General features: G+C 33.9%; 1 protein-coding gene and 2 pseudogenes across 2 annotated transcripts; 1 reads left to right on the forward strand and 2 right to left on the reverse strand.

Moving 5' to 3' along the window:
- Positions 1 to 286: 286 nt before the first annotated feature.
- Positions 287 to 1,123, reverse strand: LOC146952546 (agamous-like MADS-box protein AGL62 pseudogene; annotated as a pseudogene).
- Positions 1,124 to 10,498: 9,375 nt separating this feature from the next.
- LOC146952547 (G-type lectin S-receptor-like serine/threonine-protein kinase SD2-5 pseudogene) lies at positions 10,499 to 14,056 on the forward strand (annotated as a pseudogene). Its single transcript, XR_015006755.1, has one exon. The product of XR_015006755.1 is annotated as a G-type lectin S-receptor-like serine/threonine-protein kinase SD2-5 pseudogene (transcript).
- A 1,638-nt stretch (positions 14,057 to 15,694) lies between these two features.
- LOC146952548 (Putative N-acetyl-gamma-glutamyl-phosphate reductase) lies at positions 15,695 to 23,099 on the reverse strand. The gene is made up of 13 exons (XM_085703052.1): positions 23,012 to 23,099; positions 22,782 to 22,895; positions 20,725 to 20,832; positions 20,391 to 20,477; positions 20,179 to 20,229; positions 20,000 to 20,071; positions 18,972 to 19,091; positions 17,616 to 17,676; positions 17,433 to 17,513; positions 16,905 to 16,984; positions 16,727 to 16,816; positions 16,322 to 16,450; positions 15,695 to 16,232 (listed from the first exon to the last, which is right to left on the reverse strand). Exons 1-13 carry the CDS (start codon positions 23,066 to 23,068, stop codon positions 16,125 to 16,127), a joined length of 1,158 nt encoding a protein of 385 aa, XP_085559178.1. The 5' UTR covers positions 23,069 to 23,099; the 3' UTR covers positions 15,695 to 16,124.
- Positions 23,100 to 26,438: the final 3,339 nt, after the last annotated feature.

A 26,438-nucleotide genomic window follows, 5' to 3' on the forward strand; every position in this document is an offset into this window, starting at 1 on the left:
TTTTAATTGATTTTAACACAAATACTAATTGTTATCCTCTGATCCACTTTTTTTACACTTGATCATGATTTTGAAACGCCCAACTGATGATTGAAAAATGATGAGGGAATGAAACAAATTCATATTGGATTTAAAAAGATTAAATAAAATTTTGAAGCGATATGAAAATATAGATAAATAAGATGCCCTTTATTTAAATAATAAATAATACAACACAATTACAATTTCAACTTCCAACCAGATAACAAAGACAATGAAAGACCCAATAAGACTAAGACTCAGTCCTAACCAAGTCAAATACCTGAAACTAGGTTAAGCTTGTGTGCTTGAAATAATTTAAAACAACACGAAACATAAAAACACAAAAATAATTAACACGGGCATCTTAAGGTCGATCCAAGGGCTCAGATCAAAAGAATCCGGAGGGTCCATATCCACCTCCTCCCCCCATATTGTTGAAACCAAACAAATGAGGTTGCAACATAGGGTTCTGAAAAAATTGTGCTGGAAATATTTGAGTTTGCGGAGGATTTGGTTGATGATCGAGAGGCATGTTAGAGGATGAACCATTTCCAACAAAAAATGGAAAGGTTTGAGTAGGAGCTCCCTGGATTACAAGTCTATTAGCATGATGTGCAACAAGTTTCTTAATCTCCTCCAAAGCCTTTTTGAAAAATTCAAGTTGGGCCATATTCATCCCATCAACGGAACCAGCCCACCAAAATTGAGTCTCGGTTGCCTTGCGCAAGTGGCTCAGCTCTTCAGCGCGTTTCTTCTCATTGTCCAATAGTTGGTTGATCTGAGTCAACTGAATATTGAGCTCGCGCACGTTGGCACTACGGTGAGCCTCAATGAATTGCATGGTACCATTGTTTTGAGGTGGGACTCGAGAGAGATAACGATCTATGACCGTATCAACATTGGGTTGGCCAAATGAAAATACCTTCTCCCCAGGTGAGAAAACAACGAGAGCAACATCTGCACCACAGAGAGTGCAAAGCTCACTGGCTTTCTTGAAGAGCCCACTACGGCGCTTCGAGAAAGTCACTTGCAAGTTGCTCTCGTTGCTCATTTTTTTCATCTCAATCTTTTGGCGACCTCGGCTTTTCCTTCCACTTGACATGGTTGAAGCACAAAAGGAGAGAAAAGAAAAGGGTGGGTGAGCGTGATTGTAAATTTAGACTAAGAAATGGTACATTGGAATTGGGCGTGAATAAGTTATTTTATAGGCAAATTTTGTGAGTATATTTCCGCTCATATTTTGTGAATATATTTTCAAGACGCGATTTTTTTTCAAACGTTGTGACTTTTCATTACAATAAAATATTTACTGGATTGAGAGATTTTCAACAAATCTTTTTCAAGGCTTATATGGAAGATAATTCATTGTTAAAAAAAAATTATTCTTTTTCCAATTATATATATTTGCTTATTCAGCAATTGTTAGATAAATTGTACTGGATAATTCCAAGAATTTGAATTAATTATGTTCATATTATTTTATATATTTTAAAATTAAAAGTCCCCGTGAGATTAGCTCACTTGGTAAGGGATAATGCATATTATATGCAAGGGTCGGGATTCGAACCCCGGACACCCCACTTATTCACCTTAAAGGTGAATTTCTCTAGCCGCTAGGCCACTTGACAAAAAAAAAAAGTCTAGTAAAATTTTAACAATGATGATGTTCAACATAGTTGAAGTATCCATTGTAGTTTGTCGTTTTTTACTTGACGTAAAAATAAAAAAGGCAATATATTAAGTGATGTGATAAATATGATTTGTTGAAAAATTAAAATTATTATTTAAGTTTATAAAATAAAAATGTTTCGCGAGATGGAAAATATTATATAGTTATTATGAATTTTCTAAAATATGAATTCAAATCATTTCATTTTTAATATCAAATCATCGGCCAACTGTAACATACGAATCATGATTATTATTTTTTTGTTATATTTTTTAAAATGGAAAAATTATTATTGATATCATATGAGATTCGAATGACAAAAGGACAAAAAAAATAACCCAAAAAAATACCACTATTAGATTATTGAAGGTAATGCGCGGTAGAAGAGTAAATTTTTCTGAAAACAACAAGATTAAGAATATCACTAGGTAGATAATTAGTTTCAAAGGTTCCTCCAACAATATACTGAGATATGAACAAAATGGTAAGGGGACCTAGTCATATTCATGCTTGGTAGATATTGAACCTTAGTGCTATCATGAATGGATTTTTCAATCAGGTTTTGCATTCCATGATTATTTAATTACGCATATATTTCTTCCTTGGAATAGAATCAAAGCATAAAACAAGTTTAGTGAGTTTTGCACCAACTGTGTTCGTAATTGAAAAGTCGCCTTTTTCATTCTTTGTTCTATTTTCTTGTCGAACCATCTCTAAACTGAAATTAATTAATAGATAGAAGCACTAATTTAATTGAGTATTATACCAGCCTGCATAATTCTTAACTAAAGCCATTATAGTCATTGCTATTATTCCGCCAGTGTGTTTCCACAAAAACCATTACAATTGTTTCATATTAAAATCATTGGCTTTTATATGTGTTTAGTCCTTGCAAATAGCGGTCATTTAAAATTTGGCTCATGAATTCGTTAATCATAGCATTTTGCCACTGCAATTACTAATCACTTAAAATTTGGTCCCTCAGCCCATTTAATGACTGCCACGGCACTGATTTGGTAGGCGGCTTGCTGATTCATCAAAAGTTGGTGTGAAAGGACTAAAATACCCCTGGGCTTTACAGACAAACGCGAAAAGACCATTATACCCATGTGTTCAAAAGAATAGAAAATAGAGAAAAGAAAAGAAAAGACTACAATGGATGTTGTGCAACAATCAGATGCTACCGCCGACGATGATTGTGTTAATTAATTAATAATATCATTTGATTATCCTTTGATTTCCAGAAGGTGTTCCTTGGGTACGTTATCATGGGAAATTCAAAAGTCTCAATTTGAACTTGATTTGGCCTGGAAAAGATCCTTCTTATGGGGTTGATAGTGTTGGCACCATATCTTCTGCTCTTGTTACATATGCTGATTTTCAAGCTTTGAAACCTGATTTGATCATTAATGCTGGCATAGGGGTATCGGACGTGCTGTCTCCCGTATCCCTCGTGTTGCCGGAGGTGGTACCCACCGTGCCGATCAATGTGAATCAGAAATGTTACGCTGTTGTTTCCGCTATAGCTGCTTCTGCTATTCCTTCACTCGTTCTCACTCGTGGTCACCAGATCGAAACGGTTCCTGAGCTTCCTCTTGTTGTTGGTGATTCTGCTGAAGGTGTTGAGAAGACTAAGGAAGCGATTAAGCTTTTGAAATCAATTGGAGCTTACCCTGATGCTGGTGGCTGCTGTGGCGGTGAAAAGAGGGAGAGGGGAGGTGGAAGGAGGTAGAAGACAAGGGCAAAATAGTCCTTTCATCATGTTCTGAATTTATTAAGGGCATTTTTGTCCATTTCAAGTCAAAAATATGAGTCAGCAACCACTGATTCCAATTAACACCGGACACGTCAGCTAATCACTGCCACCTCAGCGAAATATGACTCGAGGGACCAAATTTAGGGCAAAATTCCAGGATTAAGGAATACATGGACCATTTTTTAAATGAGCCCTATTTGCAGGGACTAAACACATATAAAAGCCTAAAATCATTCCATAATTGGTTGCTGCAATTATTTTTTTTTTTTGACAAAAACAAATGATATTCATTTATTCAAATTGATAGAGTACATCGTATAGTGCAAATTCGCTAAAAACAAAAAGGATGAAACTGTGAACAGACTCACAGTATCCATGTTAATAACATAAAACGCGACAAAGTACAAATGCCTACATATATGACTATATTTAAATCTCTGAAATAACAATGTCTCTGAATCTGCAACGTGGATGACGCCAAAGTCATTGATTGAATTTGCACTGGATCAAAGCTGATCTAACAATCTGAACCGATCAAATACCTGAGAGAAACAAGAAAGACAAACAAGGTCACACAAAGACGACAAACAAACTAACGTCGCACGAAGACAACAAAATAAAAAACGAAATAGATGTGAAAATCACTTATTTCAATAAAAGGGAAAGAGGAAAACGAGTTAGAGGGGTGATTTTGGGTCAAAAATTGACCCTAAATCACCCCTTTTGATGGATGAAGGAGAAGAAAACTATGGTTTTGGTGACGGCTCACAAGAGAGAAAGGGAAACGTATTTTTGTGTAATTGAAAACTTGGTTGCTGCAATGTTCATTATAGTTATTTGTAGTTACTTTTCCTTTGTATTTTTCAGTAATTTGATAAACATTTGAAGTGCATTTACAATATGGGAAAAAAGTAATCGATGACGATGCAACTAAATGGTTAATTGAGTTCTTGGGAGTAGAGCCATAGGCTAGAGGCTCATATAACATTCTCTTGGCTTCAAGAAATTTACCATGATAATCTAATCAAGGCAAATCAGTATGAGATTGAGAAAAGGATTAGAGCATGTTTAAGATCGTCACATGAATAAGTATATAAGAGCATATCTGGAATACATGTTCGACTGCATTATATTCACTCATATGAGTTCATACTATGTAGATTTCATGTACCTATAATACTTTCAAGACATCTCTAAAGTGAACGAGTGGTTCTAGGGTGTTGCGGATTTTGCCTTCCTTTACAATTATTTGGTTGATGCGACAAAGTTCAAAATAAAGCAGATGGTTGGTTATTGTACCCTCCTTCAATTTCACCAAGATGAGACACGTGAGAATCACATTCTCTATATTTAATCAGTATAGTTTAAAGGGACTGATTGAGTTATATGTCGCCTTTTTGTTAATTTTTTTCTAAAGGATCTTAAACTTTTGCACCACATTTTTTCTAAAATTCTTAACTTACTCATTTCCGCTTAGAAATATTTTTATTCTCTTTCTTTTCCTTCGTAATTTCACTTTACTTCTCTAATTTAAATGAAATACTCCCTCCGTCTCACAATAATTGTCATTTTACAATTTTTTCTTTTTCTCAAAATAATTGTCACTTTAGAATACCAATGCAGTATTTATTATTTTTTTTTCCATTAATATACCCTTATTTATTGAATTTCATCCAACTTAACTACTCCACTAACTACAATTAATAAGGGTGTTTTAGTAAATGACACTAATTTTACTATCAAAATCAACCCAACTAATCATTTCTTTAATAACCGTGCACAAACCTTAAACGACTATAATTTATAGACGGAGGGAGTATATCCTAAGTAGATTAAGAATTCGATAGCAAAAAATAAGTTTCACAATTTGAGTTTTTCGGAAATTTCTAAACTAGAGATTGAGTTTTTCAGAATTCATTATGAATATCTCAAATTCTGGGGTTTTAAGAATATACTATTATCACCTCAAAAAGAAAAGGAATAACCATATATTATATTATCGTAAAAAAAAAAAAAACGCTATGACTAATATATTAACCATATATATATATATATATATATATATATATATATATATATATATATATATATATATATATAGTCTTTGTTTATTTGCATTATAGTGACTAAAATGAGAGGACTTTCTCTTATGGTGATTCCGTGTACTTCTGACAGTCATCCAACCTCTAAACATGACGTAAGTGTTGCTGCTCAACAATAAAGGCACCTGAGCAACACGTAGTTGAAGGTATTTTTTTGACAAATAGTTGAAGGTTTTAGAAATTCAGTTTTCCAACATTTCATCAACCAATTCAAACATACCTAGTGTGAACAACTTCTATTTCAAAATGTTGACCTGTTTGGTTAGAAACCTTTTTGATGAAGAAGTTTAGCAAGCTGCCACGGATTATGATGGTGTTAAGATCCCTACTGGTCCTAATGGGTTGATTTTGACTTAAAGGAATTATGGGTTGATATTAAACACTCCATATGTATCAAATTATATATAGGAATTTCACATAGTTAATTTTGTATATAAGGGAGTAATTATTAGTTATTTTTCATATTAAGTCAATTTACAATATCAATAAATAATTACTGTTTATTTTCATATTAATTATCTGTTTATTTTCATATTATTTATTAGTTAATTTTAGAGCAAACAAATTTTACTAAAATGACATATAATTTAAAACTTAGGGAGTAATATTTTTTCCACTTTTTTTAACGAGATTCATGCTATGATAGTAAGCTAGTGAAAGACTCAAATTCCACCTTCATAGTTCTGATTCAAGAAATTAATAGTCTTCAAAAAGAATTCCATACAATATCTTTGGTTGGCTGTATGTACGAACTTTTGCAAAGATTTTAGCGGATAGGCTGAAATTGATCAATGTTAAAATCATTTCAGAAACTCAAACTGTTTGTGTAAAGGGATGTCAAATTTTAGATGAAATTTTAATTGCAAACTATATTGTTGATGGATCTAAAATATTGAAGAGATAACTTATTCTCTTCAAAGTCAACTTTGAAAAAGCTTTGATTTGGTTGATTCGGCTTACTTGGAGGATGTTATGTTGACGATGAATTTTCTGGTAAGTGGAAGAAATGGATCATGAAATGCCTTGGTTTGACTTCTGCTTCGATATTAGTTAATGAAAGTAGGGTTAAATAAGTTTTTCATCCCTATAAATATAGCGAATTTTGATTTTATCCCTAAAAAATTAAATTGATTGTTTTCATCCTCACAAAAAAAATTATTTTGTTTTTCGTCCTTAATGACCACTTTATGTTCATATAAATGTCAAAATTATAACTCTTTTATGTTCAAATTGTATTCATGTTGTGTCCGTTTATTATATTCGACATTTATATATTAATATTAAGTTCAAAAAATGTCATAAACACGTCAAAATTATATTCATTAGGGACGAAAATCAAAATAATTTTTTTTGTAAGGATGAAAACATTAAGTTTAATTTTATAGGGACAAAAATCAAAATTCGCTATATTTATAGGGACGAAAAATTTATTTAACCCATGAAAGTATGACGACATAGTTCAATCTTAAAAGAGAGTTGAGACAAGAAGATCATATTTCATTTTAGGGTACAAGTTAAAAATCTAAAAATGGAATTAAATTAGTATAAATTATGTCTTGAAAATATAAGATTTTAAATTTCTAGAATATTGAATGCACAATTTTCAATGTTTTCTTAACTTGTGCTTGAGGGCACAAATTAACATTTCTCTTATTTTTTATAGGATGTCCTTGTCTCATTCTACAATCAAGGGTAAATTCTTTTAAGACTTCTCCATTCCATAGCATTTTTTTTTTTGGCAAATCACAACGGTATATCAAGTCGTCAATCCAAGCTCAAAAGCCAACATCTTTCAAAGTATGCTTGCTAAAATCAGTTTATGTTATCATAAATTTTATCCAAATCAATTTTGATTGTCATCACCCTATATATCAAATTTTTAATTTCTCATATATAAAATGAAAAGTCTCTCATGCACAACAAAATAAATCAAGCATGCTTCTATTTGGGTCTCAACTCTCAATCTTGGATTATAGAACATCTCCTTTACTAACGTACAAAAATCACCACCAACTACATGTCATCGACTCTAAGAAAATATATTTGAAGCCATTGGGTTAGGGAAAATGGATTTACTGGATTGTATTTTGCTCATTATGATCTAAATCTCAAACGTATAACACATTGATTGATTAGTGTGTTATCATTATATTTTGCTTATAAAGAAATCTCCTACGAATTCACGTTATCCCCACGACATCAATTATACATATATAGTATAGGAAAGTGATTAGATGGCCCTACACCCCGACTTCACTCATAATGATATGAGACCAAGTGTCCATCTTGCATTGCATAACAAAACGTTCCACAAATCGCAACACCTAACAAAACGATCTTCCAAATATTATAGTTGTGGATCTACAAAATATATAAATGAACCACCACGAACTTGCATATATTAATTTAAGTTAGCGAGTATGACACGTGTATGATCGATATATATGAGTGAAACGAATGATGTATAACTATAGCTATTAATTTCATGCATGTCATTATTTATTTATTATATAGATATAGATTATATAGATGGGATGACCTTATGAACCTCAATGAATTAAGAGATATGGTTTTTTTTTTTTTTTGAGGGACTTATTAAGAGATATGGTTGTTGTGAGGGTTTATCACCTCAAGAGATACTATAGTACTATTGACAAACATTATTGAAATGGTAGAATTTACTAAGTACTACTCGTATAATTAATATTAATTGTTGGGTGATGAATTTAAGGACATACCTATCCTTCGAAATTATTTGCTGTTGCTGGTCCCTTGTCACATGCATATGTACCAAAGCAAATACACGATGGGTGATCTTTCAATCTTACTAATTGAATGTGAATTTTGGTTGATTATATAATATTTTAGGATCCGTTTCTCACAAATTATGTATATAAAAAAAAAGTTTAATGGTGGTGAGTTGACAGTCCAAAATAATTTTGCACACACGATCAATCAAAACATTTTAAATTGCCACGTAAATTAAAAATATTAATTGATGTGGCGATTCAAAATATTTTGATTGATTGTGCGTGTAAAATTATTTTGAACCATCAACCTACCACCATTAAACTCTAAAAAAACCGATATCAAATCATTTAGAGACCGAAAGAAAAAAGCAATATGTTTGTCTGCCGTAATGAAAATTACCTTTTTATATAAAAAACAGTTATAAAAAAATATTTTTAAGAGAAACAGCTCGATCAAAACAACTTATCATTTTAAACAACTTTTAGATTTTTTTTCTTTGAATGGACATATTTTCCTTAAAATCTCAAACAAATGGATAAAAATCTGTAAATGTGGTTCTTTTGTTTGATCAAAATGTTTTTGATCGGGTGAAGACACATCTATACATTTTTTTATTTTATTTTTTAAATCGGGTATCTTTCGTGTGCAATTGGGAAGACTAATCCCTCGAGCATCGTGGGACTCAAATAGGAAGCAAGCTCTCTCTAAGAGTTTTAACGCTGCTGCATGCTCAAGGCTGAATTCGAATCCAAGACCTTGGTTGTAAAAGTGGTTCTTTTGTTTGATCCAAATGTTTTTGATCGGGTGAAGACACATCTATATGTTTTTTTTTAAATCGGGTATCTTCCGTGTGTAACTGCGAAGACTAATCCCTCGAGCATTGTGGGACCCAAATAGGCAGCAAACTCTCTCTAAGAGTTTTAATGCTGCTGCATGCTCAAGGCTGAATTCGAATCCAAGACATTGGTTAAGTTAGAAGAGACATGTGTTATCTCATATAAGCGATATTGGGTAGATACATCTATGTGTTGACCAAAATACTTTTTACTCTAATCATTAAATGCTTATCAAACCCGTGTTGACCAAAATACTTTTTACTCTAATCATTAAAAGCGATATTGGAGTATGTGTGTATACAAAATCTCTAAAAAACTCTAAAATATATTTTTATAGTTCGTTACGGTAGAAATAATCATATTTAAGACGTATCACAAATATGAATGCCTTATAGTGAAGATTCAAACATTGATTTGTAGTTGCGAAAGTCTATCTAGCCAAACCAAACACTCAAAATGAATTCAAATATATAAATAAATATCCCCTCAGTCCCAAGATATAAAGAAAAATGAATTAAAGAAAGTTGATGTAATTGATCCAATTTTTTTCTTTCTAAATACAACAACTTTCTTTGATCAATATTTGTTTATATTTTGAGACGGAAATAATACTAAAGTAACATGTTGAGATTAAAAAGAGTGTATTAAATTAGATTTGGCACTTAACACTCGTAATACAAATTTTATTTTAAAAGTCATGCATAAATTAAAATTTGTGTTGTTCCTTTTAAATTTCTTAACGTGTGTCATGTAGACCTTAAATACTCCCTCCATCCCTTAATGTAGGCACCCATTGTCTTTTTCACATTTCTTAAGAAATGTTGTCAGTGTAATTAATGTGTCTGTTTTATGTGTTAATATTACCAAATTGTCCTTTGTTTGTATGTGTATTAAATTTGGTTTTTCATATTTCAAGACAAGTTAGTAGTATTAATTAGGGGTATGTTTAGGAAAATAATAATAAATGCACCTAGTAATTTGAACGGGGGTTTACATTTAGGGACAAAAATAAAGTCAAATGGAGGCTTAGATATAAGGACAGATGGAGCAATTGGAAGAAGTCATCAAAGTAAGCCAAACATTCATTGCAAAAATAAAGCCCCAAAGCTCAATGTTTAGAGAAAAGTAAACACGCCAGTAGTGATTTACGTACAAGGTAAGCCAAACATTCATTGCAAGACTAATAAATTTTCAACCACCCATTTGCGGGTGCATTTATGTATGTTTCTTTAGTGCATCATAATCTTAATCAAAGTGGTCTCAATTTTTTGCAATTTTAATTTCAAATTTTAATGAAGAAAAACAAAGCAAAAAAATCTATTGGCTTGCAACTATATGAATCTCACCTCATATCATACTATACACAAACAAATATCCAAGTGCCAGCCTTTTTAAGCTGTACATTCATTCACATCATTCTTCTCTATTATCCTTCTTTTTTTGCAACACTTTGCTTCAAAATTGTTGTGAAAGATTCATACCAACAAAACAACAATATTCATGTGTTTCCTAACACTTCACGTGCACAAACAATCCATTGTTTCATAGTCAAAGAAAACAATAGTACATCTCTTCAAATGTTCTTACCATAATTTTTCTGTTCTTTCTTATATTAGTTTTCCCATATGCATCCACACTTCATCATGTGTGAAACCAAGACTCATTCATCATGTTGAGGTAAACCTTAGTTGGTCAATTCAAGTGTCAACAAAGTTTCTTTTCATTTTTGTGTGTGTTTTTATATTTTCCACTTTCTTTTCTGTCTTTTCTTTTTCTTTCTTCCATATTGCTTTTCCACTATGTAGCCAAGATAACATAATTCAACCCTCTTCTATCATATTCATGAATTCCATTTTTTTGTCTATGCCATATTGTTTTTCCACTATGTGGTCAAGGTAGAAAATCCACCTTAAAAAGTTGTTTTTGTTTTTTTATACAAACTCATGTTAAAACATGTTTATGTCCTATTTCAACCCTCTTCTCTCTTCATGAATTCCATAGTTTTTTGCTTTGCTTCTTTATGATATATAAATACCTCATATAAGAACCAAGTAATTTGACAAAGGGTGATTGATGAGTTTCTAGTCAAACAATTCTTCCTCACATAGAAGTACTAGAATTCGAACCTTGACTGAAACAATTCTCGGTCAGACTTTACTTATCTCCGAACTCTAAGACCGAAAAAAATCCTCAGATAAGAATTGGCTGTTGGAGTAGAACTACAAAACCATGAGAAATCATTGGCCTCTTTTCCATATTGTGAATACCCTATGGTTATGTTTGTGTATCATGCTTTTGTCTGAGGTAGTTTTGGTTTTCGCTGGTATTCAACGGATTGGAAAGATCTCACCAGGATTTGAAGGCTCTCAAATGAATTGGATTGATAGGAATGGAAAATTTCTTGTGTCAAACAAACAAGAATTTGGTTTTGGCTTTGTCACAACTTCAAATGACAACACATTGTTTCTACTTGCAATAGTCCACATGGATAGCACAAAAGTTGTTTGGACTGCAAATAGAGAATTTCCTGTTTCTAATTCTGATAAGTTTCTGTTTGATGAAAAGGGTAATGCTTTTTTACAAAAAGGAAGAAATTTGGTTTGGTCAACAAATACAAGTGGCATGAAAGTTTCTTCAATGGAATTACAAGACAATGGAAATTTAGTTTTGCTTGGAAATGATAGTAATGTGATTTGGCAAAGTTTTGATCATCCAACAGATACATTATTACCAATGCAAAACTTCACGAAAGGAATGAAACTTATCAGTGAACCCGATTCTAACAATTTCACCTATGTCCTTGAAATTGAATCACATTCTGGTAATGTTCTTCTTTCCACAGGTTTACAATCTCCACAGCCTTATTGGTCTATGCAAAAAGATATCCGAAAAATAGCTAATGAAAACGGCGACGATGTAGCTTTTGCAACACTTGATGCAAATTCATGGAAGTTCCATGACAAAAGGAAGTCATTGCTGTGGCAATTTATTTTTTCTGATGCTGCAAATGCAACTTGGATAGCAGTTTTAGGAAGTGATGGCTTCATAACTTTCACCAATCTTAATAATAAAGGCTCAAGTGGTTCATCAACAACAAGAATACCTCAAGATTCTTGTAGTACACCACAACCTTGTGGACCTTATAACATATGCATTGGTGACAAAAAATGCAGTTGCCCTTCTGTTCTTAGCTCCAGTCCTAGTTGTGAACCGGGTTTTGTTTCGCCTTGTAACTCGAAAAGTTCCGTTGAGCTCGTTAAAGGTGATGATGGACTCAATTACTTTGCACTTGGATTTCTTCCACCTTCTTCGAAAACTGATTTGATTGGTTGCAAAAATTCTTGCAGTGAAAACTGCTCATGTCTTGCTATGTTCTTTCAAAGCAGTTCAGGAAACTGTTACCTTTTAGATAGGATTGGGAGCTTTGTGAAAACTGATAATGATTCTGGTTTTGTCTCTTACATTAAAGTCTCAAGAGACGGAAGTGGTGACACAGAAACAGACGCAGCAGAAATGAGAAACAGGAATGTGCAGTCAATAGTTGTTGTGATCATTGTCGTAGGAACATTGTTTGTCATTTCTGGCATGATCTATGTGGGACTAAAATGCTCAAAGAAAAAGGAAAATTTGCCTGAATCTCTGGTCGAGAATTCAGACGGTGATGATGATTTCTTGAAGAGTTTAACTAGTATGCCGATCCGTTTCAGCTACAACGATTTAGAAACTGCGACGAATAACTTCTCGGTGAAGTTAGGTCAAGGTGGTTTCGGTTCGGTATATAAAGGAATTCTAAAAGATGAAACTCAAATAGCTGTGAAGAAATTGGAAGGAATTGGTCAAGGGAAGAAAGAATTTAAGGTTGAAGTTAGCACTATTGGAAGCATTCATCACCATCATTTGGTAAGGCTTAAAGGTTTTTGTGCAGAAGGATCTCATAAACTTCTTGTTTATGAATATATGGAAAATGGTTCTTTGGATAAATGGATATTCAAAAAAAATAAAGAATTATCTTTGGATTGGAACACAAGGTACAAAATTGCACTAGGAACAGCTAAAGGACTAGCTTATTTGCATGAAGATTGTGACTCAAAGATTGTTCATTGTGATATTAAACCAGAAAATGTGCTTTTAGATGATAATTTCGAAGCCAAAGTATCCGATTTCGGTCTTGCGAAGCTCATGAACCGCGAACAAAGCCATGTTTTTACAACAATGAGAGGAACAAGAGGTTATTTAGCACCAGAATGGATCACAAACTATGCTATATCAGAGAAAAGTGATGTTTATAGCTATGGAATGGTGTTGTTAGAGATTATTGGAGGAAGGAAAAACTATGATCCTAAAGAAAATTCGGAGAAATCACATTTTCCTTCTTTTGCGTATAAGATGATGGAACAAGGGAAGGTGGAAGATTTAATTGATCCTGAGGTGAAAATATGTGAAAATGATGTGAGAGTTGAGATTGCTTTGAATGTTGCATTTTTGTGTATACAAGAAGATATGTGTTTGAGGCCTTCTATGAATAAAGTTGTACAAATGCTTGAGGGTCTATGTGAAGTTCCTAAGGTACCAAATGGGTCTCCATTAGGTTCTAAATTTTATTTAAATTTGCTTAGACCAACAAGTGAGAGTGGCACTTCTTCAGAACCAACAGAGGGGAATAGTGATGCATATCTCTCTGCTGTTAGACTTTCAGGGCCAAGATAACGGCAAAACACACATATACTAAGTGTAGAGAAGTGAGAAATTGTAGGTTCGAATTAAATGTCCTTGTCTTTTACCGTCTAAGTTGTACTTACGGGATGCTGTAATTTATTTTCATTAGTAGTATTTTTTTTTTCTCTTCTTTTTGGTGTTGATGAGGAAATTGGTATCAAATTCATGAGTATAGATAGATTCTCTCATTATTTTGAGGGGGAAATGGAAGGCTCTAGTAGTATACTTTAATTGGCGTATAAAAGTGGACGGTGAAGAGAACATAAAGTATATTTTCTTATAGGGGCAATCTTACTTGTGAAATTATAGAGAAGTGTGTAATATACAATTTGTTTGAAACTTGTTAGCAGGAAGAGATGTCAAGAACTTTGAGGCGGCAGCAGCAACATAACAAATAAAGTGGAAGCGAAAGAGGTTGAGTGATGATTGACCGGATTTCTTGAATGTGGAATTGGAATGATCGAAGGCAGCGGCTGTGTAAGGTGATCTGCTGATCTTTCAAGAAGAGTTTCGGCCACAATTTCTAGTGTGAGAGATGAAACCTGAATCGGAGAAAACATCAAAGACAAGGAAGAGCTCCGGAGAAAGAAAGGAAGAAAATCAAACACGGGACAAGAAAGAGGAAAGCGACGCTTGAAATCCTGGCTGAAACTTTTCTAGAACGGTCACTTTCTTCACTTCAATTATGCATTCAAGAAAACTGCCAACCACCACTCGATCTCCCCCACTTCCACTTTGTGTGCAGTTACCGCCTCAAAATTCTTGACATCTTCCCACTAGCGCTAAGCTTTGAACGATGCTCACAGGTTAGTCTTTGACAATCACCACCTCGTCCTCCGATCACACAACCTATATCATCAATATCTAGTAAATCTCTAGTTTTATCCAGCAAAATGTTGTGGGATTGTAAAAAATGTGTCGTGCAGGTAATGTTGTTACAACCTTGTCTCACAAAGGTGATAATGTTTCTTGGAAAGGCATTTTTTCAGAAGCAAATCAAGGGTCGATAGTCTTTCCTTAGAGTTTTTCATTGTGTTTTCTTTATTTTAAACATGGTTTTTGTTGATGCAAATCAACCTTTTGTCTTTGAAAAAAAAGGTTATTTTACTTTAGGCTTTTGACCAGTTTTTATCACAGAAAAACATAGTTTGATCGACAATGAAAGTTAGGTTGGTACGTCAAAGCCTTCTCCTAGTTCAAGCAAGAAACACTGCAGAGTACAAAGTTCTCGAAAATCCAAGCAATGAAAGTCTAAGATTATCCACTAGTAACATCAAGCCTAAGGAGTAAGGATATCTGACCTCGCATTTCTAGACAAATAAGCAATGGACTTGATTCCACATTTTGAAAGCCAACTCTTGATCACAAAATACAACATAAACTCAACACTTAGCTCAAGCAAAACATTCGGTGTAGAACATCTTCACTTGTAAACAAACATGCTTAAACATGATATAAATGTTAGAGTAATGATATTTGTACGCCCGTCACACCCTCTAACACACGCTTTTGACACACCAATGATAATTAGCCATGTCATCAAGTCCAAGGACATCTAATCATCATCCAAGTCATTTAAATAGATTGCAGTTTTTTAAATTTATTGAGTAAATTACATGCTTATGTTTTTAGTTTATTCACTAACTAAATAAATTTTTTGTCTTATTTTCTTTCAATTGTTCAGCTGAACGGATTGATTGTTGGAAGCTACATATTACCCAAAAAAATTGATACCACATTTTGAAAACCAGATCTTTATCACAAAACACAACAAAAACTCAACACTTAGCTTAATACAAATATACACATTATTGGACAGAAACAAGAACATTACAAAAAGATGGAGCAGAAAAATGAAGGGAATTCCTCAACCAAATTTTAGAACCTAATCTCTTGGCTATTCCAGCAAAGTTATCAGCCTCATGGTTCAAAATGTCTCATTACAAAACTACCTTCAAAATCATCAAACTAGTGCATGAGTTCCCATAAGACCAGAATCCCAGGATATACGACAGCAACCTTGTTAATGAAAATCCATGATCCTAAACATTTCCACTAGAACATCCATTATTAAGAAAGGTTACAACGACATTGGAGCTCTAGCATAGACATTGATTTTGCAGCATCATTCGCCACATAAGCCAAATGCCAATAGAATCAACAGAGAAAAGAACTGTAATAAGTTTACACGCAAGAACGGATGCCGTCGAAAAATAGGTTAAAAAGAAACATCTCTGGCTCATTCTTGTTGAACAAGATGACTACATCTAACCCTACGGAAACAGAGGCAGGTATTGAAGGCCCAAATTTTCTGGAAATCCCATAATCAAATTAAGGTTTTGTAAGGCTTGACCTGAAGCTCCCTTCACTAAATTATCAATCTGCAACAATATATCAACATACTTAGAGCCTTTGCAATAATAATATCATAGTATAATTAAGTAATCCAAATATTTCACCTATAACATACCACAGATATAATGATTGCTCTTCCAGGAATTCGGTCAGGAAAAACATTGAATAAACAGTAATTTGATCCTTTAACACTATGAGTTCGAGGAATGGCTCCGTTTTCCAACAGTACAACAAATTCTTCATCCTAAAATCACCAAAACAAGTTCATTTAATAAAGTAATTAATGTTATGCATATTCCACAATCAAATGAAACCAGGCAGGACAAGGCCTTCAAACTCTGAGATCTTAATATGATTATAAAAGGTCAATATTAAATTGTTCGCCTTAATGATGAAGAATAACCATTAATTGTTTGAATGTTGTCTGCATATTTGCAAGCCATACTTTAAATTTTTGTAAACTAGTGCTAACGACATCTAAATGTGATGAGGTAAAAAGTAGTGAAATAAAAGGCTAAACCTCATATGATATTTGCAGTTGATGGCGCAAGTCATCAATTCTTACTCCTGGAGCCATTTCCACATAAATAGTTGATTGCATACCACGGCTCTGAAAAAGGGAAGAGAGAAACATTTGTCAGCTTGCCTGATCAGCAGTACAAGAATACCAAAGATATAACTCTTAGTGCCTCTCTTACCATTGGAATCAGGTGTGGAGTAAAACTAATGGTTACTTTTGAACCTGCAGCATCCGCAAGTCCCTGCTCGATTTCTGGAGCTGTGATCCCCAAAATAGGATAGGTTTACTTATTCGAACAGAGGCATATGTCCCCAGCAACTAAAATCACTAGAATATTAACAGATACAAAGCTTTGAACTATGGGGAAAACAGCTGAAAGATTCAAATTTTCCATGGCCAATGTTAAGTTTGGGCAAGAAGGTTCAACCATTGCGACAAAGGATAGCATAAAACACACACTTTTAAAACACAGAATCCACCTGCAACTGTGACAGCGATGGCGGTCTACCAGTGTCTACAAGATGAAAATTTAGTTGTTGACACCACAATAAATGTTTTTCAAAGAGTTCTATGGGAAAAAGATGTATCACAAAATCACTTAAAAAAAAAAAAAAAAAACTCTTAATCCACTTAGTGATTAGTTAGGCTGGAGTCTGTAAGACTTGAAAAGGCATAAATCCAATTACATCAAGCAAACTAAACTTACCATGGCGATGCCGAGTAACACCATAAGAATTCATACCCTCAGTTACTTCAGTGAACAGTAAATTTTCTTTCGCACTTCGCCCTGCAAGGAAGTAATAGAACAACATTGAAATTATATACTTGTTCTGAGAATGTTGTGATATACTTGCAAAAAAATACAAAAGATGTGCATCCATTTTCTAACCTGCTCCACTAACACCAGATTTAGCATCAACAATAATATTAGTAGTCTGAATAAGATTAGCCTGCAAGACCAAGAAAACTCATTTTCAAAGGGGATATAAAACACTTCAAGCATCATAAATCAATAACTGCATAAAAATCATTTTCGAAATAGGAATCATAAAGCTAAGCCTAGTCTCCTAGATAATGGTTCCACGTGTGAAGTCAACCATTGATTAAACATCTAAGTACTTCAGTCAAGGAAGACAGAATCCAACTTCTACCAATCCACTAGACAGCTGCATTAGTAAAGCAGCAACATCTCGCGATTCATGCCGGCCTTTTAATGCAAACTATTACTCAACTGTCCCCCTTCTGCCATGAACACTCAATTTGTTCATTTCACCAAATAAACGCAAATATGCATGGGCCACATTTGTCAGCAGTTTTTTCACAGTATCAAGGATCACGGCGTAACAATGAGCACAGCTGCGGCTACAACTGCAATTTAAGACATTTCTACATACGGCACACTGAATAATACATAAACTGATCCTTTGAAGTTTGAACCAGGAGAAACCTCATCGAAAATATCAAAAAGATTAGTCCAACGGAATTACACAGCTGGGCTAAATGAGGCAGTTTCAACTTCTGATGCGAATATGCATAGGTTTAGTAGCTGTTAAATGTTATCATTTAGAAAGAAAAAAAAATATTAGGTATTTTTCTGTCTCGTGTTGATTGCGCTTATTTTGTTCAGTTATTCTCTTTTTTTTCTTTCAACATATAGTGAGAAAATAAGAATTATCGTTATTACTGCTTCATTTGTATTTATTTAATCATCAGATTCTCCTTCCCTTAACCAACTGATGCATAAACCCCACACCCCTCCTAGGTAGGGTCTTTATTTTGATAAATAATTACCATGCAATCCACTAAATTGGTACAACATCAGCACAGAAAGACCAAGATACAAAGAGGTGTCAGCTTAAACAAAAACTCTAAAGTGAAGCCGCAATTTAATATCTGATTTCAAAGAATCTGTAGTCCATAATCCATACTCGCCCGAGTATGCTATGAAATGTACATATGCATATAGCTCTTCCTTTTTGCTTGCTACACCATTTTGAGCCATCAACAGGAAATCAGCTTAATGTGAAGGGTACACAAAGCTTAACGCCCTAGACCATAATTTTCAAGCCACAATGCAAATACAAGTAGATAGAACTCACAGACACATGATTATTTTTAGACATCATAATTGTATACTATTTTTTGTAACTAAATCAGCCGCCGAAAAGATTAAAAAGAAAAATATTTTCACTAACATTCACTTATTCTAAATGAGTAGTTTAGAAAGCAAGGCAAGTATGCTAACCTTTATTAGTGGAACAAGAGGAAGTTGAATGGAAGTTGGATAGCAACCAGGATTAGCAACTAGGCGCGCATTCTTTATTTCCTCCCTTAAAACCTCTGTTAATCCATATATAGCTTCTTTCTGTATAATAACTAGATTAATTCAGTATGAGGAATAAAATGGGAAAACGGGATGGCTTGTTTTAAGGAAATTCCATTTGAATTGACTTTTTCGTTAGAGAATTTACAAAAGAAAAAATCAACATTGAGTTTCACAATATTAACAGAAATCAAAGTGAACAAATCAAATTCACGAAGTGATAGCATCTTATTTCATCAAATATATACCATAGAACTTAAAGAGGTTCAGTGGTTTCCTAAGGGCAGGATTGGATTGACTTATTTGAGTTTATCTACTGGCATAAACACTTGTAAGACAAGTCCGTAATTTATTTTCAACTTTTTTCCGTAATTTCTCCGGAATAGTTTATGAAAACAGCATATATAAAATCAGTGTAACTTTATTTTATCTTTTGTTCTGTTAGAGTATATAGAGACTAAGGCATTTACTGTAACTAGTCTTAGATGGTTCAAGTATTGTAGCTTAGCCTCTTGGAGTGTGACATGTGTCACCACTCATATGCTTCCTAGAATGCATCTATAAATACATTGTATCTCTCACATTTATTAAATGAATAACACTTAACTGTTTTCCCTTTCTCTCTCTTAGATCTTTCTCTCTCTCCTATCTCTTTCTCTCTCTTCTAACAGAATTCAGTTTCAAGCTTCATCAATGGCGGTTGCTAATTCTAACCAATTCTAATATGTTCTGTAAATAGTTTATTCATAAGCACCTATATGATAGGTGCATATGCGATGCGATAAGCGTTTTAATTAAGTTGTTTATCCAAGTAGAGCCTAAGTTAGGCTTGATGAAATAAAAAACAAATTAAAATCCTTTAAGTTGACGATGTGTCCTGCTGATGAAGAACACAAAAAGTTGACCTAGATAAATGAGATCCTTTTGTAGTTCAAGAGGACAAGTCCCACCTGCAAATCTGGTGCCCTGTGTGGCTGACCATACCACTCTTCATACTCAGAAACATCTCTTAGACGAAAATCCTACAAAATGCAAATTTACCATTCTGATATGAAGCAAGATTTTGTTTAATCTATAATGAAAACAATCTTTAATAAAAACAAAGAAACAACAGTTATTCAAAACATACTGCTGAAAGATCAACAATCTTCAAGTGCTTCGGAAGGCCTTTAATTATTTCCTGCATGAAAGAGCATAAACTAAGAAATATTTCTATTTAAGCATTAAAGTTAAACTCTCTCTTGCTGCATATCTTATCTTCAGAGAAAGATAAACTAATTCATGTTCTCTGTTGGTCAAAAGATGGAATTAATACGAAACTCAAAAGACATAAGAATGAACCTGCGTAGTTCCATGTGGTAAACAACAGAATACGGCATCCACATCAGAAAAATTTGCATCCTTAATTGCAATCAAATCTGGCAAGTCCTGCAAAGAAGTCCAAATTTGTAATCAATGCAACAAATCATCAACACACCATAATCACGACATGACTATTTCACAAGAAAATTATGATTGAAAATTTGAAACTATCACCAACCTCCATGAACACTATGTAAAAGGTATACAAATTTCAGTCAGAAGAAATTGAACAGATAGAATACCATACGGCCAATAAATAATCCTAGAAATTAAAAAAATATATGTATGTGATCATATATTAAACCAACCATACTTGTGTGCCCAAATGAGGGAATACAGATGAGATTGACTGTCCAGCTTTCCTATCAGCGGTCATCAATGCAACCCCAAATTGTGGATGATTTGCCAAAAGCCGAAGAATCTAAGAAAAATGAATAAAAATCTCTTAACAAAGTTACACCAGATTTAAACTGATATTAAAACAAAAAACAATGAGTTGACACTTGAGTACAAATTACAATACACGGAAAGTGGCATTGCAAAAAGATTAGAATTTAAGGCACATTACAGTTTAGCTTGAGTTGGATAACAAAAGTGTGATTGATAAATATATATTATAATCCCAAAATCACTATGAGCCACAATGTCATCAGAAAATCATTTTTACTTCTTGCATTATTTTCCAGTATTTCAACATACTAATCCAATTACATCTTAAGGTAGCATTTGGCATATGAGTTAGAATGGAAAGACGCAGCATGTGAATCTTGTCCTATAACCAACTACTTTTGCAACTAGGTGGGATTCCATTACATAAATAACATAACAGATAACACCATTGGATAACAAAAGTGTGATTGATAAATATATATTATAATCCCAAAATCACTATGAGCCACAATGTCATCAGAAAATCATTTTTACTTCTTGCATTATTTTCCAGTATTTCAACATACTAATCCAATTACATCTTAAGGTAGCATTTGACATATGAGTTAGAATGGAAAGACGCAGCATGTGAATCTTGTCCTATAACCAACTACTTTTGCAACTAGGTGGGATTCCATTACATAAATAACATAACAGATAACACCATAATAACATATGAGTCTGCACTATGTTTCATGTATTTTGAACACAAAAGACCTAAGATTGGTACATTTTTGTTCTATTGTAAAGGATAAACCAAGGCAAAGACAACGTTCTACTGTGTTCTAACTTCTATGTACCACGAGCAAGTTCATATACTGTCAACATTCATACAAAAATACATCAATGCATAAGCTAAAAAATGACATCATTATCATTAGACAAAAATTTGAAATTACAGAAACTATATCATTCTATGTCCAAAAAATTGAAGACAACTTAACATCAAGGAATTATAGTCGGTCTATATGTTTCTTCATATTTTGATGCTATTGTAGTTTTTTATTTTTTATTTTCAAGTTCAACACTATAAAAAAAGTCTCTCTCAAGTATGTGACAATGATATCAATAGCAGATTGTGGAAAATAGCAAAAAGCCAAAAATACGCTATGTGAAATAGCAAACAGTGTTCCATGGAAATAGCGGTTATAATAAGTCAATTATACACGGAAAAAGCACTGCGTACAAATAAAGAAGGGAATGGAGGCTGAACATTGCCTATATATAGAAAAATTTATGAGTTAGGGTGAATATAGAACTAATCCTCAATGACACTTCAATTTTTTTATTATAAAAATAACTCATGTTTGGCACACATGCAGAAACTTCAGCTTTATTATTTTTAAAAACTCTAAAATTCTCTTTTTTCTACTATTGCCACTATATCAACTAGTAAAAACAAAAATAGTGACCACTATTTCGCCAAATAGAAAAACTAGAATAGCGTCGCAGTTTCCTTAACGGATTCATTAAAATCCACAATCGTTGCTATTTGACAACACTATGTGACCAAACAAACATTAAAAAAAATCATCTCCTATACGGTTGCACATTTGATTCTTCACAAAAATCATGAAGGCTGTGTAGGCCTGACACTTCATGTTAAAGGTGAGTCCAGTCTCCAACAATTGCATGCGACGACACATGCAGTTATATTCAATCACTAGTTTTTTCTTAAATTATTTGTGGTGTATACAACTCTACATGTCAAGATCAATGTCGCGTTTTTTTTTTTTTTTGAATGAAAAATGTTATTAATCAGTTGTTGTGTTAGTTTTTTTTCCTACTTCATCCGGGTTCAAACCCACGACCTCCAACATCTTTTCCCATAGCTCAAACCATTTGAGCCACCCCATCCACCCCAAATTGAACCATGTTCACGAAATTATTACTAGTGTTGATGTGTCAGTGTCGTATTCAGCGACAGTGAAGTGAAATTACCTCAGAACCAGTATAGCCACTAGCTCCAAGAACACCAACACGAACATTGTTTTGTGAGCTTTTGATCGAACAGTTAATAGGCGACAGCTTCCCATTTTGTTGCTTTATCACATCCTGGATACCAACAGCACAAATTTTGGGATTTTAGTAAGGAAGTAAAGATAAGAAGTTTAATAGAACGAAATTAAAATTGTATAAATCCCCAAATCAACAAAACATGAAAAAAAAACCTTGTTGGAAGAGTGAGGTCTGTTAAAGAAAATGGAACGGAATGCTGTGGCGCTCATCTTGATTGATTTTCAGAGTCGACTCTAGAGTGAGAGAAAGACAGACTCCACTGATGTTTAACTGGTCGCTCTTGGATCACTGTATCTATCTCTACTTTACTCGTCTTACATTTTTCAACGAGGCGCTTTCTTTCCTTCTTTTTTTTTTTTTTTTTTTTTTTTTTAACTATTATCATTAATCAATCAATGTTCAATACAAGAAGGATAAGAATAAAAAATACGGTGACTAGCCCAAGAACAGGCCGCCCTAGCTAAAGTATGAGCAACCATGTTCGCTCGTCTCCTAACAAACTTCACCTCGAAGTTGGAATGTAAAGATAACTGATAAATAATACTAGAAACAATAGCATAGAATTCCGAATCACCATAGCCCGGAGACGTAGAGCTTGCACTAGAGTAGATGAATCAGACTCGAAGACAACCCGGTCCCATCTGTTTGCATCCGCAAAAATGAAGGGCCTCGAGTAAGGCTGCTGTCTCCCCCTCCAAAACTGTCATATTTGCACGCTGCCATTTCGTTTGAGCCCGAATAAATTGCCCACGAGAGTCTCTAACACAACAAACAAAAGTTGTAATATGGTTATTTTCATGGAACACGGCATCCACATTGCACTTCAACCACGTCTCGCTCGTTTTCTCCCAAACTGAGTTGTTACCAAGCACATTGTTCTGTCTGTGTTGCACAACCAATGGTGAGGACTGTTTATGAACATCTTGCCATTGTTGCCATGCATCTAGTGATGTCCTCCCAATGCTTGTTGAAGTATAAGGAGTGTCATTCCAAATGACATCATTACGTGCAGCCCAAATTTGCCAAAGAAGTAAAGCCACCCGACCAGCAATGTCTCGGCTTTCTGAACGACATATATAAAAAACAAAATCTGCCAAACTGCTCACAGTACCAACTCGCGATTGCCGCACCATCGAAAGCCCTGCCCAATACCAACTCTCACGCGCCACCGTACAACCCACAAAAGCATGCCAATCATCCTCAACAGCTGTATCACACCAGGGACAGATCACCTCACATTGTACATGTCGTGATTGTAATCGGAGACGCGTCGGAATACACCCCTACAAATCCTCCATAACAAATTACGAGCTTTATGAGGGGAATTCACCTTCCATATTCTATGCCAACCTCCTTCAACATGAAACCGATCAGTATGTAGCAACTCCATCATAGCCAGTTTATAACCAGTCTTAACGGTATACCTCCCATTACGATCCATCATCCACGTTATTCTATCATTCTGAACTTCCGAAAACAGTGGTGTGTCGAGAATAGTTTGCACCATATCATTTGGAAACAAAGATTTAATCTTATCAATGTCCCAAACTCGATCATCGTCAGTTATGAAATCAGACACACTCAAGCTATGCACACTATGACTTTGTGGGGATTGAATCCAGCTGCCTTGAACACCTCGAACCCATGGATCATTCATCACGCTAACCTGCTGACCATTTCCTATTGTCCACCTACAGCCATGTAAAAGTATCTGACGCGAATTCCAAATACTCCGCCAAGCAAAACTCGGGTTATAACCGAGTTTAACACCAAAAAAACGAAGAATGGGGAAAATACCTCGATTTAAAAACTCTAGCAACCAGAGATTCAGGTTTAGACAGAAAACTCCTAAACCCCATTCCACCAAACTCTTTGGAGCATGCCACACGTTCTCATGCCATCCATTTAATCCTTCGATTGTTACTCCTTCCTCCCCACCAAAACGCATTGATCATTTTCTCAATATCATCTATAACTGAATTTGGCATAAGATAAATACTCATTATGTATGAAGGAATAGATTGTAACACAGATTTGATCATAACCTCCTTACCCGCCTTCGATAATGTTCGTCCCCTCTACGCATTTATCCGTTTCCAGATACGATCCTTGATAAAAGAAAAAAATGGACCTCTTATCTCTATCAATCATCGAAGGTAATCCCAAATACTTCCCAGTACCCATCACATGCCGGACACCAATAATGCGTGACAAATCCTCTTGTGCCGCCCCACTCATATTGCGACTAAAGAACACCTCAGACTTTGATAAGTTAATTTCTTGTCCAGATGCTGCCTCATAAGTTTGAAGAATAGCGATTAAACGCCGTGCTTCCACCACATTGGCCCTACAAAATAAGAAACAATCGTCTGCAAACAACAGATGCGGCACAATTGGTGCGCCGCGACAAACTTGTACCCCAAGAATATCACCTCTAATAACTGCCTTATGTATTAGGGTCGAGAGGCTCTCAGCCACCAATATGAATAAATATGGTGATAATGGGTCACCCTGGCGCAACCCTCGTCCGGGTACAATAGGCCCCACCCTATCAAAGTTCATAAGCACCGAATAAGTAACAGAATTAACACAAGAATGTAAAATAGTTTTACATTATCAACCAAAAAATACTAATTTTACATTATCAACCAAAAATTATTAATGCGTTCAATCTGCTAAAAAAAATAAAGGTAGAATATGACAGTTATACATGTACAGTGTTTGATTTGTAAAACTATCTTTAGGATAGGACAAACTAAAGGTAAGAGATATGATAAAAATTGAAATTTTTGTCTTTACTTAATCACAGTATAACTTTTTGTCTCACATACAAATTATTTAAAATACAAAAATAGATTTTTGTCCATAAAAGATCCTATAAGAACAAAAAAAAAAAATCAATATTATGAAAGTTTGTTATGTGACGTTCTCTCTTAAGCAATGCAACTTGTGTTGTTATGACTTGTGATGATCTTTTTAATACATATTGCTTAACAAATCAAACTCACTCTAACATGTTATTTAACTAATTTCAATTTGTAAAAAATAAATTTAATTTCAAAATAAATTTATGATTTTTTTTTAAGTTTAGTCGATATGTTATGTCATTGTAAATTAATTTTACACTATCATCCAATGAAAACCAACAATGTCTCCACATTAGGATAAGATTGTGTACAATACACCAAAAATGTTGGGACCCCTTTCCAAACCCTGCATATTTAGGAGCTTTAGTGCACACAGTTGCCCTTTATTCAATGAAAACCAACAATGTATCCACATCATACCATTAAAGTGGGGTGTGTAATGGATCAATTTGGTGGAATACAGGATTGCTATTGGACGATAGTGTAAAAATACTTTACACTTTCATTGTATCTCCTTTTTTCTCTTTTCTTTATAGTAGAAAATTAAAATTTGATTAGTATAAAAACATAAAAAGTAAATATTAAAAATACATAAATTTTAATAAATTAATTGATATAGTAACACATCATTAAATATACGTATAAAATAATTGTATATTGACAAAATATACAAACCAAACTAAAAATATACTTTCTTCGTTTTAAAATGAGT

Source organism: Medicago sativa, chromosome 1 (genome assembly GCF_051527215.1).
Source record: "Medicago sativa cultivar Bolivia chromosome 1, Bolivia_mono, whole genome shotgun sequence".
NCBI classification, from domain to species: Eukaryota; Viridiplantae; Streptophyta; class Magnoliopsida; order Fabales; family Fabaceae; genus Medicago; species Medicago sativa.